Source organism: Desmodus rotundus, chromosome 1 (genome assembly GCF_022682495.2).
Source record: "Desmodus rotundus isolate HL8 chromosome 1, HLdesRot8A.1, whole genome shotgun sequence".
NCBI lineage: Eukaryota > Metazoa > Chordata > Mammalia > Chiroptera > Phyllostomidae > Desmodus > Desmodus rotundus.
In genome coordinates this window covers 150230777-150245214 of record NC_071387.1, presented here as the reverse complement: position 1 = coordinate 150245214, position 14438 = coordinate 150230777, and the positions used below count along the sequence as shown (strand labels likewise).

General features: G+C 38.3%; 2 protein-coding genes across 2 annotated transcripts in view; one reads left to right on the top strand and one right to left on the bottom strand.

Annotated features, from left to right (window-relative positions):
• Positions 1 to 1123: 1123 nt before the first annotated feature.
• RFESD (Rieske Fe-S domain containing) lies at positions 1124 to 14289 on the top strand. Its single transcript, XM_024563598.3, has 4 exons — positions 1124 to 1237; positions 10302 to 10477; positions 10585 to 10619; positions 12601 to 14289. Exons 2-4 carry the CDS (start codon positions 10303 to 10305, stop codon positions 12862 to 12864), a joined length of 474 nt encoding a protein of 157 aa, XP_024419366.1. The 5' UTR covers positions 1124 to 1237; position 10302; the 3' UTR covers positions 12865 to 14289.
• Positions 12490 to 14438, bottom strand: part of SPATA9 (spermatogenesis associated 9) — a 28138-nt gene continuing 26189 nt past the window's right edge. Inside the window, exon 6 of the mRNA XM_053911756.1 lies at positions 12490 to 12632. Within this exon, the coding sequence (XP_053767731.1) occupies positions 12577 to 12632 (56 nt within the window). The 3' untranslated portion in view covers positions 12490 to 12576. The remainder of the gene's footprint in view (positions 12633 to 14438) is intronic.

Genomic DNA, 14438 nt, shown 5'->3' with positions numbered 1-14438 from the left:
TGTTTTCACTAGCTCACAAGACAGAATTTGGCTAAGGATTGAAGGCAGATTTTGAAGCAATCTGAGAGGGAAAACTGGGTCCAAGAAAAGCCTGCCTAGAAACAGCCTGATGCTCAGAGCAGAGGAACGGGGCCCACAAAGGTGAGAAGGGACATGTGAAACTGTAGACAGAGACATTAAAGGGCAAGATCACAGAAGAAAAGCCTGAGTTTTCATCAGTAACAAAACTCATGCCAGGGACTACCACTAGGTGTCACTAGTAGGAAAAGAAAGGATGAAAGGGCAACTCAAGGAACTGCTTAAATGTAGATTATGGGTTTCAACCTTGAGGTCCCACCTGAATCATCTGGGAAACCAGAAAAATATATATATTTATCCCTCTCCCCCTTTAAGATTTTTGCCTCATTGGTCTGGGCATCAGGACTTTTTAATACTCCCAGGTATTAAATTTTTAATACTCTAAGGGATAGCTAGAGTTAAGAAACACCGCATTAGAAGACAAAGAAATATATATGAAAAACTATCAGATTCATCCAGCTTCCAGTTTTGAACACAAGTATGAGATCTTTTAAAAAAAATCAGAGAAGTATAAAGAGAAAAATCAAAGTTGCAAAGTTCAAAATATGAAAGTGGAAATCTTTCATCACTTCCCCAAGCAACTACTACTTTTTTAAAGAAAAATCTTACGTTTGCAATACATGCCCTCATAACTGTATCTAGAGAAACGACGTTTTACATTAAATAGGGCACACTACACATATTTCGTGGCTACAAGTAATTAACATGGCTACATTGTATTTCATGTAATCATTCCCCTGTTGATGATCACTTTAGTTATCCTCATTCTTCCTTAAAATAAAACAATCTTCATATATTGATTATATTCATTGTGACTAATTTTCCAAATATTTTTAGAAGGTAATTCCTAGGAATGAGATCGCTAGGTGCATTTAAAATTTGGATAAATATGGTAAGACATTTCACAATAAATGGACGCCACCTACGTTTGTCAAATACAAGATTAATAAGACTGTCGGTTTGGAGGTCCTGGCAGAGCATGGCACGTCCGCGGACGCTTTCAAACGGGTCCCCAGGGACTGGCACTCTGCGGTCACGTGGGCGGCCTCGCCCCGCCCCCGCGGAGGATCCGTGCGGTGGCCTAGCCCTGGGTCACTCAGTAGCATCTCGCGGGGTCTGCTGCAGGTCGTCTCGCGGAGGCGGAGCGAAGGACTTGAAGGTAAATTCTGTTCTAGCTGCTGGGTTGGGCTGCGGGGCCGGGGCGGGGCTTGCGAGGGCCGCTGCTTCCGGTAGGGTGGCGGGTCTGGGCTCGGACTTCCGGCGACGGGGACGGTGCGGCTTACTGCGGCGGGCGCAGCTTGCTGTCCTGTGGCCTCTACTCCTGGGCTTTCTGAGCAGCGCGGCCCTCGCGGGCTTCGGTCCCGCATCGGTTAACCGTTCACCCCGGCACCGGCTTCCGCCCAGTCACAGCGAGGCCCGCCAACCGCGTTCCCCTTAGAGCCTGCGCCGCACGCACCCAGAACCTGCCGTCTCAGTCGACAGCGTTTTTTACTAGCTTTCCCAGCCTATGTGCGCTCCAAAGGGCGGACGCTGCTGCAGGGCGCGTCTCCGCGTCCCGGCCGCCCCAGCTGTCTTCACCTGGAGGGTGCGGGCAGAGCAGTCCACATCTGGCAGCCCCGCTCCATCTAACAGCTGCAGACCGACTGCACTGAAGGGTTAAACAGCTTCAAGTCCTGTGCCCACAGACTGTCCGAGCTGGGCCTTAGTGATGACAGCTAACACACGACGGACGCGTTTCCCACTGTCGGGCTCACCAGAGCCAAACGTGGCAGGCCTTAATTACTGCAGCACAGTGACATAAAGACACTTGCTGCAGAGTGTCACGCAGAGGCAGAATTCCAACCCAGGTGAGTTCACCTGGTGATCTCATCTCTAATATCCCAGACAGTAGCAGATTGCAGAACAGCTATGTGACTTTATTAAATTAGTAGGGAAAATACTCCACTTTAAACACTTGTTGACAGAACTCTTGCACAATAGAGTTCCTAACTTTAAAAAAATTCAGGACCATCATCTTTGGTGATATATATGGTGACATAGAGATTGAAATAGATAGATAGACAGATAGATAATATCTTTATTTTGCTAAAACGTTTGGTACCTGTGAGATATTTTCCTTGCAGGCCATGTGTTTTTATGAGTCCATGGATACTACTTAGATGAAATGTTAAGATTTATATTTCAGTGTTCACAAATTTAGACTCATAAGATCCGAGTTTGATTCTTAACTGCTACTTTGTGAGTTTGGGTAAGCTTTTGTTAAAAAGGGCCCTTTATACTTAGTTTCCTCATCTGGAAAATAGATATAATACCTCCTGGGGGGGGTGCGGATTAATGAACTCCTATATGCAAAGAGTCCAAGCACTGGCACTCCCTGAAAGATAGCTGGTTTTACCCGTTATTCTGCCATCCAAAGAGATTGTACAAAGCTACTATCTACAGCATTTCTCTTCTCTGAACCTAAAAGCAAGGGTGACACCCTGGGGCTATGCATTCTGAAAATCTGTAGACCAAGTCCCAGGCTTAGTAAAAGCACTTAAGTCAGTGCTCAAGAGGAGTTAACAAGTAAATTCCTTTAATTTCATGTCTCTTCTGTCTCCACTGTCTTATAGATAACTTAGTTATTTTTTTCCATTCAACCTGAATGGATTCCCTATGCTGGAAAGGTATCTAATAGAGACTGAGGATCCATTTAGATAATTTATAATTTTATGTGGCGTTAGTAACACCTTTAGAAACCTAATTTTAGTCACAAGCCAAAAAAACCCCACACACATTTCTTGAAGAGTGAACTGTGGAACAAAATGGATACATTTTTCAGAATGGTTTTCTTCATCTAGCCCACAAACTGGATGAGCTGTTTAATTTTCCTCTTTATTTTTATTCAGTTAAGATTCTACTATCTTAAAGTTGATTTAAAATACAAGGAATGTCTGGGAGCATATAAATAGTTCATCAAAGTAACAGTAATTAAGATGAACACATTGCCCCTTGTTCTCTGAATGGACAGACCTTGATATTCACAATATTTAATTAAGAATAATATTGGTGTTAATTACAAATAATCACCAGATATCATAAATAAAAAAAACATTTATGATGCATAGAGGGAACAGTTATATGAAGGCTGAGATAATACTTTCCTAAGATGAAAGACCACGAACCTAGTTCTCTGAAACCGTTATCATTAGCGCCAGCTTTTTCTGCTCATTTCTTATCGGCCCCTGCAAAGTTCATGGCAGTGTTCCCCGGTAGAGGGCAAACCCTGCAAAGACTGCATGTTCGACGAGACTGAAACTTGAACGATTGTATTTCCTTCTCATGTATTTGGGGGTTGGAAAACTCTCATTTAACTTTTGATGCTTCTCTACATCTCATACATTTTGTTACTTGCTTGATACTAGTGTTTCTTTTCTCGTTTTTGCCTGTAAAAAGAACAGTAAGAGAACTATTTGTTTATTTCCTCTGCTAATGCTAAATTTTGAAATAAGCTGAATGGGCACAGGCACTTTCTCTGAGGATAGAAAGTGCCATTTTATTCCCTTTGTCTTGGATTTTGGATCATTTGGATCATAATTATAAGGCAGGATACAACTTAAATATTGAAAAAAGAATAATTTTAAATATAAGACTAAGTGATTACATAAGATTAAGTGATACTTTGAGACATTTAAGAAATTTTGTGTTAACTATCCCCTTGCTTTTCTTTATAAATTTTATTCTATATACATGTGTCCATGAATATTGTTTGGTTTTACCTGTTTTTGCACTTGATTAAAATGGAAGTAAACTCTGAAATCTTTTTTCAAAAAATTCATTTAAAGTTACATTTTTGAAAATAATCCTAATTAATATAGCCATATTACTGCTGCATTCCATTGAATGAATATAAAAATTATCCATTTCACAGTAGATTAATTTTGAGTTGCTTCCTGTCTAATTTGTTATTATAACCTTTCTTGTGCATGTCTCCTGGTGTACCTGTGAATATACCTCTGTATATTTCTCTGTAATATACCGAGAGTGGGATTATTGGGTCATGAGTATGTTCAGCATTACTAGGTGATACCAAACTGTAGGTTGCACTAATTGATGTCATTACTATCAGTTGCTTCATATCCTTGCCAATACTTGGTATTTTTTCCAGTCTGTTAGATAGAAAATGGTATCCCATATGTGACTTAGCTTTACATTTCTTTTACATTTTCCTACTAATGAGGTGGAGCATTTTAACGTGTGACTAGTGGCCTTTCAGATTTCCTTATCTGTGAAATGTTTGTTCATGTCTTTTGCCCATTTTTCTATGATTATTTGGAATTTTCTTTCTACTTGATAGGCATTCCTATATTGTGAATCTTAATCCTTTGTCAGTTAAATTTGTTGCAAACTCCATACTTATTTCTTTTGGTTTGGGCTATTTCCCCCTCTTTCAGTTCATCTTTCTGTTCCCATTTTTCTTATCATTATCGCCTTTCTGTCTGTTCTGTCACAAAATATGATAAAGGGCTGCATGTCCAACACTGTGGAGGTACTTACTACTGCCTGAGTAATTTGTATACTTTGGGTAGCTTCCGGACTGTTTAAAGATGTAGTATGCAGCCTCCTGCCAGCAATGGCTAATTCACAAAATCATTACCTTTTTTAAAAAAACACTACAGCCCTGGCTGGTGTGACTCAGTGGACTGAGTACCGGCCTGTGAACCAAAGGGTCACTGGTTCAATTCCCAGTCAGGGCACATGCCTGGGTTGCAAGCTGGGTCCCAGTTGGGGGCATGCGAGAAGCAACCACACATTGAAGGGAATTTGGCAAAAATGGTGGGACACAGCGTCAATATTCAGAAATCGAAGGCATTTTTGTAGACCAACAATGAAACATCAGAAACAGAAATAAAGAAAAAAATCCCATTTGCTATAGCAACAAGAAAAACAAAGTACATAGGAATAAATTTAACCAAGGAGGGGTAAAAGACCTGTACTCAGAAAACTACACAACACTGAAGAAAGAAATTAAGGAAAACACAAATAAATGGAAGCATATACTGTGTTCATGGATTGGAAGAATTAACATCATCAAAACCCTGTCCATACTACCCAAAGCAATTTATAGATTCAGTGAAATCCCTATTAAAACACCAATGACACATTTCACAGATATAGAACAAACATTTCAAAAATTTATATGGAACCATAAACTACCCTGAATAGCCAGAGCAATTTTGAGAAAGGAGAACAAAGTAGGTGGGATCACAGTACCTGACATCAAACTATATTACAAGTCCACTGTAATCAAAACAGCCTGGTACTGGCATGAGAACAGACACATAGATCAATGGAACAGAATAGGGAGCCCAGAAATAAACCCATGTCTCTATGGTCAATTAATATTTGACAAAGGGGAAGAAGCATAAACAGGAGTAAAAATAGCCTCTTCAACAAATGGTGTAAGGAGATCTGGACAGCTACATGCAAAAAAATGAAACCAACCACCAACTTACACCATACACAAAAATAAACTCAAGATGGATAAAAAACTATATGTTGTTTCCCTGATCTGGCAAAGGAAATAGACTTCCAGGAAGTCCAGGAAGCTCAGAGAGTCCCAAAGAAGCTGGACCCAAGGAGGAACACACCAAGGCACATCATAATTACATTACCCAAGATTAAAAATAAGGAGAGAATCTTAGAAGCAGCAAGAGAAAAGGACACAGTTACCTACAAAGGGGTTCCCATAAGGCTGTCAGCTGATTTATCAAAAGAGACCTTACAGGCAAGAAGGGACTGGCAAGAAGTATTCCAAGTCATGAAAGGCAAGGACCTACATCCAAGATTACTGTATCCAGCAAAGCTATCATTTAGAATGGAAGGGAAGATAAAGTGCTTCTCAGATAAGGTCAAGTTAAAGGAGTTCATCATCACCAAGCCATTGTTATATGAAATGTTAAAGGGACTTACCTAAGAAAAAGAAGATAAAAAATAGGAACAGTAAAAATGACAGCAAACTGACAGTTATAAACAACCACACCTAAAACCGAAACAAAAGAAAACTAAGCAAACAACTAGAACAGAAACAGAACCACAGAAATGGAGATCACATGGAGGGTTATCAATAGGGGATTGGGAGGGGGAGAGAGGGGGGAAAGGTACAGAGAATAAATAGCATAAATGATAGGTGGAAAATAGACAGGGGGAGGGTAAGAATAGTGTAGGAAATGTAGAAGCCAAAGAACTTATAAGTATGACCCTTCACATGAACTATAGGGGCGGAATGTGGGAGGGAGGGGGTGGGCAGGATGGAGTTGAGTGAAGGGGCAGAAAAGGGACAACTGTAATAGCATAATCAATAAATACATTAAAAAAAACTATATGTTGCAAAACCATAAAAGGAGAATATAGGCAGGAAAGTCTCAGATATTCCACATAGCAATATTTTCACCAATACCTCCTAGAGCAAGGGGTGTAAAGGAAAGAATAAGCAAATGGGACTTGGTCAAATTAAAAAGCTTCTACATGGCTAAAGAAAACATCAGCAAAATGAAAAGGGAACCAACCATATGGGAAAATATATTTGTCAGTGATACCTCAGACAAGAGCTTGATCTTCAAAATATATAAAGAACTCATGTGACTCCACTCCAGGAAGACAAACAATCCAATTAAAATATGGGCAAAGGACCTAAATAGACACTTCTCCAAGGAAGACATACAGAGGGCCCAGAGACATATGAAAGAAAGCTCAGCATCACTAGCCATCAGAGAGATGCAAATTAAACCCACAATGAGATACACTTCACACCTGTCAGAATGGCCATCATAAACAAATCAACAAACAAGTGCTGGTGAGATTGTGGAGAGAAGGGAACCCTAATGCTATATTGGTGGGAATGTAGACTGGTGCAGCCACTGTGGAAAAACAGTATGGAATTTCCTCAAAAAACTAAAAGTGGAACTGCCTTTTGATCCAGCAATTGCACTGCTGGTATACCCTAAGAATCCTGAAACAGCAATTCAAAAGAACCTATACACCCCAATGTTCATAGCAGCCCAATTTACAATAGCCAAGTGCTAAAAGCAACCTAAGTGCCCATCAGTAAATGAGTGGATCAAAAATTATGGTACATTTACACAATGGAATACTACACAGCAGAGAGAAAGAAGGAGCAATAGCTCCTGTCTTTCACAATAGCATGAATGGAACTGGAGAGCATTATGCTAAGTGATGTAAGCCAAGCACTGAAAGACAAATACCATATGATCTCACCTGTAAGTGAAACCTAATCAACAAAACAAACAAGCAAGCAAAATATAACCAGAGACATTGAAATAAAGAACAAACTGACAGTAACCAGTCAGTTAAGGGTTACTGGGATGGGGGGAGAAGGGTAATGAGGGGAAAAGGGGAAGGGTGATCAAGGAACATGTATAAAGGATGCATGGACAAAGCCAAAGGAGGGTAGGATTGAGGGTGGGAAGTGGTGATGGGTTGGGTTGGGAGAGTGGTGGGGGGAAAATGGAGACAAATGTACTTGAACAACAATAAAAAAAAAGAAAAAATATATACTCTTCATTACTCACTTGCACTTATTGAAGAACACAGAGTATACATGGCTTAACTGTGATTACTTAAGAAACTTAATGTTAAAGCCATTGTAACTTCACACAAAGCACCACTTTCACCCCTTTTCACTTCACCAACACAAAATTAACTGCAAAACGGAATTCACGATGACCAGTCAGTAAATCATAATGATTTCCTAAGTGCCACTTCTTTTTCTGGTCCTAATATTCTTGCAAACTGAAATTCATTTCAAGAACAAAGTGTCAGTAACCAGAGAGGGGGGTGGGTAATGGAGGAAAGGAGGGGAAGGGTCATCAAAGAACTTATATAAAGGACCCACAGACAAAGCCAAGGAGGGATAGCATTGAGGGTAGGAGGTGGGGGTGGATGGGGTGGGGGAAAGTGGTGGTGGGGAAATGGAGACAACTGTACTTGAACAATAATAAAAATAAAAATAAATACATAAAAGAAAACAAAAACTATACTTTTGCTTTTATTATTGTGAAAAAAATTTTCAAAAATAGCATATGTGTTTTTTCCCATCCTTTTAAAAAGTAACTAGGTTTGTTAGAGCAAAGGTTAACAATGCTAACTTCAAAGTACAAATTGACTTTGTACAAAGTACAAATCTCTGTAAATTCCTAAACTTGATTTGTGTAATGCTTTCCTCTGTACTTTGAATTCATAGCTCCTACTTCTTCCCATCAACACACACACACATACACACACCCCTCATCCTACACTTCAGTTTCGGAGCTCAGACTTATAGGATATCTAATATATATTCAATATCCTCCTTATGGCTCAGAACTAACCTCGAAAGAGTGTTCTATAAATTCCTTTTTCTAAAGCTTGTTTCTTGCATTCACAAAGAGATTTTACTTCTTAATAATCTCTGTTATGAATTTATTTTTTAAACAAGCCATCCTATCACTTGAAAGTTGCTAAGAGAATAGATCTTAAAAGTCCTCAGAACAAGAAAAAAATTCTGTAATTAGGTATGTCGATGGATGTTATCTAGACTCATCGTATTGATCATTTCACAATATATACAAATATCACATCATTATGTCGTACACATTAAACTAATGTTATATGTCAATTATACCTCAGTTTTTTAAAATAGCTGAAGGAGCCAATGCTCTTTTTCTACTAACATTTTCAGACTGCCAGTCAGCCACAGGATTAAATAAATATTCAGAGAAACCACTAGAAGTCCTGAAGACTATGTTCTTAAAGTACACAGAAGGTCTCTTTGAAAGGGTTGCTTTCAAAGAAATAGGCTGAATATCTGTGCTGATAAAAATTATATTTAGAATACCTGAAAATTCTCTATGAAATCTTTGTTTAGAAATATGAGCTTGTACAACATACTGCTATAGATTAACTGAAGAGAAGTCATCTCTTTCAGTGCCCAAATAAGGAAGAAGACAGTAATGACAATTTCTGATTTAAGAAAGTGCAAGGTGTCCATTCATACCTTTCTCCTTCTGCCAGAGTAGTCGTCTAGTTGATCTGTAAGAGCTGGCTGTCTCTGCCAGCAAAACCAAGTGAGTCAACACGGTGACTCCACTTCCAAGAATTTATCTCAAGAAACCCAAAACACTAATTTGAAAGACTATATGCACCCCTATGTTTATTGCACCATTATTTGCAATAGCCAAGCTATGGAAGCAACCCAAGTGTCCATCAATAGACAAGTGGATAAAAAAAGCTGTGGTTCATATAGACAATGGAATATTACTCAGCCATAAAAAAGAATGAAATCTTACCATTTACAACAGGATGGACCTAGAAGGTATTATGCTCATGAATAAGTCAGTCAGAGAGAGACAAATACCATATGATTTCACTTACATGTGGAATCTCAAGAACAAAATAAATGAACAAACAAAATTGAAAGAGACTCATAGATACAGAGAGAGAACTAGTGGTTGCCAAAGGGAGGGAAGTCAGGGCACTGAGTAAAGGAGGTGAAGGGACTAAGAAGCACAAACTGGTAGCTAAAAAATAGTCATGAGGAAGTAAGTAAAGCACAGGAAATATAGTCGATGATATTGTGATAATTATGTATGGTGCCGCATGGGGAACTGGAAATATTGAGTGGAATACTATGTAAATTATACGACTGTCTAACCATTGAACTGTACACCTGAAACTAATAGATAGGTTTTTTAAAAAAGGAAAAAAACCAAGTGAGCCATCTCAACCTGGAGGTCCAAGAGTATTCAGACTATCAGAGAATCCCACCTTCAGTGGGATAACAACTGAATGTTGTTTAGCATTGAGTCTGATGGGGAATAAAAGGATAGTGAAACTTTAGTCTGTGTCTTAGGAGTTCTGAAATGAATCTAATGAATTCTAATTCATTAGAATTGTTCATTGTATTAGATTCATTTGTTAAAATGAATCTAATACAAGTCCAGCCTCAACATGAGGAGTTCTCCATAATTCTGGCAAGCCTTAAGAGTCTCTAACTCAAAATCCTGACTAACTATAATCTAATATTTAGAAATGTTTTATTTTATATAGCTACCAAAAATGCTTCTACCAGTCTCAGAGAAATCAGATTTTTCATATGATGTGATTATCTCTGAGCTGAGTTACAGCCAAACTAGTGAAGACCACTTGCAATTTTCTTTTTCTTCCTTTCTTTCTGGTTCGACCAGCATGGATCTTGATGACTCGGAGCAAGATCCTGAAATGAAGGAAAGTCCTCCTGTCTGTGTCGGCAGAGAAGACGACATTAAGAAATCTGAAAGAATGACAGCTGTCGTCCATGAGAGAGAAGTGGTCATTTTCTACCACAAAGGAGAATATCATGCTATGGATATTCGCTGTTACCGTAAGATTTTATTTTTCATGTGTAAATCTTGTATTTGTTTACTAACATAAAACTATCAAAATTTCAGATGTTGTAGTGACTAGATGGAATATTCGATTTCTTTTCAGACTCAGGAGGACCTTTACATTTGGGAGACATAGAGGTATGTGATATTAAATCTATTCTCATAAAACTCAGATGTTTCTTATTTATATTCTTATTTCATTCTGTACTCAAAAATAATTTACATTTAGGTTTGGGCTACATTTTAATGCTTCTAGTATAATTTTTAATATTCTAGAAATTTACAGCCCTACAATGTAAAGAAAACCATTTCATAGATAAATGTGAGAAATATGCATATCTTCTGACCTAGCAATTATACTCTGAGATATCTACCCCACAGATATAATTGCACAAACGTTTAATTGTATCTGTAGCAGAGGGTCATTATAACATTATTTATTGTAATAAAAATTGACAACAACCTAAATGTTTCAGCAATAGGAAACAGTAGAAATTATGAGTAGTCATGCTGTAGAATACCGTGCAACCATTAAATTAACGAGGCAGATCTATATATGTTGGTATGGAAGGATGTCAACAATATATTTTTGAGTGAAAAAAGTAAGTCATAGAATAATAGTTCTAATGCAATCCCATTTTAAAATAAAAAATAACATTCACTTTTTACTTTATACACTTCTGCATAGTTTGAATTTTTCCAATGAGTATATATTACTTTTATAATATAATAAAAATATAAATTTATATGTTTTGAGAAAGAAACCACACTTTGAAGGCTCAACTAGAGGAATGAGAAGACTGTCTTGCTTCCCCTTGCATTCCCAAACTAGCTACCTTATTTCTTGTTTTTCTGCTTCATGAAACTGATACCTCTCTCACCCTCTCTCTCCTTCTCCCTCTCTCTCTCTCTTCCACTCTCTTTCATGAAACTGATACCCCTCTCTCTTTCTCTCTCTGACTTGTACAAAGTACAACCTTAAACTTATTGTTCCGCTCTCTCTAGACTTCCTAACTACCTAGTTCCACTTGCCTTATGTTAAAGGATGTGTATTTAAATTATGAATATTACCATATTTTTCGGAATATATGATGCACCAGACCATAAGACGCACCTAGGTTTTAGAGGAGGAAAATGCGGGAAAAAATTTTTGAAGCAAAAAATGTGGTGCTGCTCCTGCCTCCTGTGACCCTGCTCCACTGCACCCCACCCCCCACAAGCAAGCCAGGAAAGCTACATTTGAACTATAAGATGCATCGCCATTTTCCTCCCAAATTTGGGGCAAAAAGTGTGTTTTATAGTCTGAAAAATATGGTAACTTATGAATTATGAAAATGTAGATGTTTGCTAACAGTTTTCTGGGGATGCAATATCAGTATTCCAGCACTTTTGGTGTAAAAAAAAATGTAAGTACCTGGTAATGATAAATGTAGAAGAATTTCCTTCAGTTTCAGGCCATGAGAGCTATACAACCTTTCTATTCGAAGTGTGGTAAATAGCCCAGAAATATTGTTGCCATGTGGGAGCTTATTGGAAATGCAGAGTCTTGCACCAACCTTAGGCCTACTGAATTTAAACAAGATTTGTATTTAAATAAGATGTTGGTGATTACTGTGCTCTTCCAAATTTGAGACACACTCTCTAATATGGTTAAAAAGTTGAGAATTGACTATTTTGGATCATAAATTGCTCTTCAATTAATATATGCACTCATGCCTTTAGTAACCTCTCTTGATTTATGTCTGAAGCTTATCATTCTTCCAGCAGCTAGTGAAAATTCCTTTAGAAGCACCTGAAGCCATTGCCTCATTTCTGTCAAGGAAGTGACATTGGCATCTAATAGATAACGGCACAGCTGCAGTGACATGGTGCAGTTGCCTGAGCGAGGGACCCTCTGATCCAGCTCTAGCACACTGGGTCTCTCATCAACAGCAAGAGGGATTTGATGACTACCAAGGTTATGTTCTGCCTTATGCTGAATAATTTTTTAATGAAAGTAAAAAAGAAAAGCTGGTTTGTTCTTTAACCTGATTCTTCTGCAATATATTCTGCCCTGAGTCTGAGGTTTATTGTAAACATTAGAAATGTCAGATTATTAAATCAATTTTTCCTTCCCCAGGATTTTGATGGACGACCATGTATAGTTTGCCCCTGGCATAAATATAAGATTACTTTGGCAACGGGAGAAGGACTATATCAGTCTATAAACCCTAAAGATCCATCAGCAAAACCCAAGTGGTGTTCTAAAGGAATAAAGCAGAGGATTCATACAGTGACAGTGGACAATGGGAATATTTATGTGACTCTTTCTACTGATCCTTTCAAGTGTGACTCTGATTTTTATGCCACTGGAAACTTCAAAGTAATTAAGAGTTCTTCCTGATAAAATTATATGGCAATGAGAAATGTGTATGTTTTGAAAATAACCTTGCTTCAATACCAAAGATGATTTTTTCCAACATAGGTGCATTACTTATCTTTAAAAATCATATAAATCTGAGAGGCTCCAAAGCACATGCACTGGATATGGGGTCAGGATTTTCATCAGGATCTATAGAAGGCATTTCATCCAATCCTCTGGATTGGCTGGAACCTGAAGAGTATAGGTCTGGTGTGTGCATTGTAAGAAGGATGAAAGTAATTTGAAGTAACCAAAATGAAAAAAAGGTATAAAATAAGATCTACCAAGAAAAATGGGTAGGGGCAATCCTTATTGGATGTAGCAGATTCTATCATGGAAAAGTTTAATATATACAAAGTAAACAGAATAGTATAATAAACTCCCATCACCCAACTTCAACAATTTCAGCATTCTTCCATTCTTGTTTTATTGCTACCTTCATGCATTCCCCACCTCTCCTATTGATTACTTTTTAAAGGTAAAATTTAAATATTTTGAAATAGATCTTAACTTCAGTCTTTCCAAATAGAGAGGAGGGCAAAAGTAGGTTTACAGTTGTAAGTATGTGAAACACAATTTATTCTTGTATTATTATTTAACAATTATTGTATTATATTCCGTATGAACAGCCGTAAACCTACTTTGCCCACCCCTGTGTATAACTTTTTACACTTAAAAATTGCCTCCAGAAATGGGATAAGTTTACATGCTGAGTTTAAAAATAAGAAACTTATCAATGTGCTGGCCATCACAACCAAACAAACCATGGCTCAGTTTCTCTCTGATCAAGACAAAGAGTCTCAAAGTGAGAAGACACACACAGCTGCTGCCCAGTGTGGGAGACGTGACGTTTCCTGTCAGTGAGCCAAAGGACTTTGAATGCCTGTGAAATTTTCAAATAAAGGTTTTTATAAAAAATTTATGGAGAACTTTGCACATGTATGTACAACTAAGTGTTTCATGTAAATGTTATAGAGAGAAGAGACACAGGGTATTCCTCCTCAGAGTTCTTTCTGCTGCGGCTGGTGTTAGGGGTCCCCCTGCTTTACCGTGACAGTTACCTTTGGGCAGCACTGTTCCGGTTGCCTGGGGCCCACCCTGGACTTTAACACGCTGGGTGTTAGGCACCTAAAACTTGGCAGCTCATAGAATATAAGAACAAGTCAAACCAGAAAGACCCAGGATAAGCAGAATAGGAATTCGGAGTGAGAAACACGGCCACGTTGGGAACCTAGTCCCAAAGCACGGTAGTGTTCTGAGTGGCAGAGGATTGAATTAAGGCTCCAAACCTGCGCTCTTTCCCTTGGTTATTATAAAAATAATAAGTGAATAAAGTATCATTAAGGCTCTGCTTACAGAGCCCTTTTCTACGCACTATTAAATTTCCCTTTCTGTTGGAATATGGCAGCATGAGGTAATACAACACTTGCACTCATTTTTCAGACTACTACTAAAGAGCCAGGCTTGGGCTCTGTGTAAATACTGTTCGTGGCAGCAGCTACTCACCAGGTATAGGAAATGTGCCATCTTTGGAATGGGCACATCCCAGCCTGTTA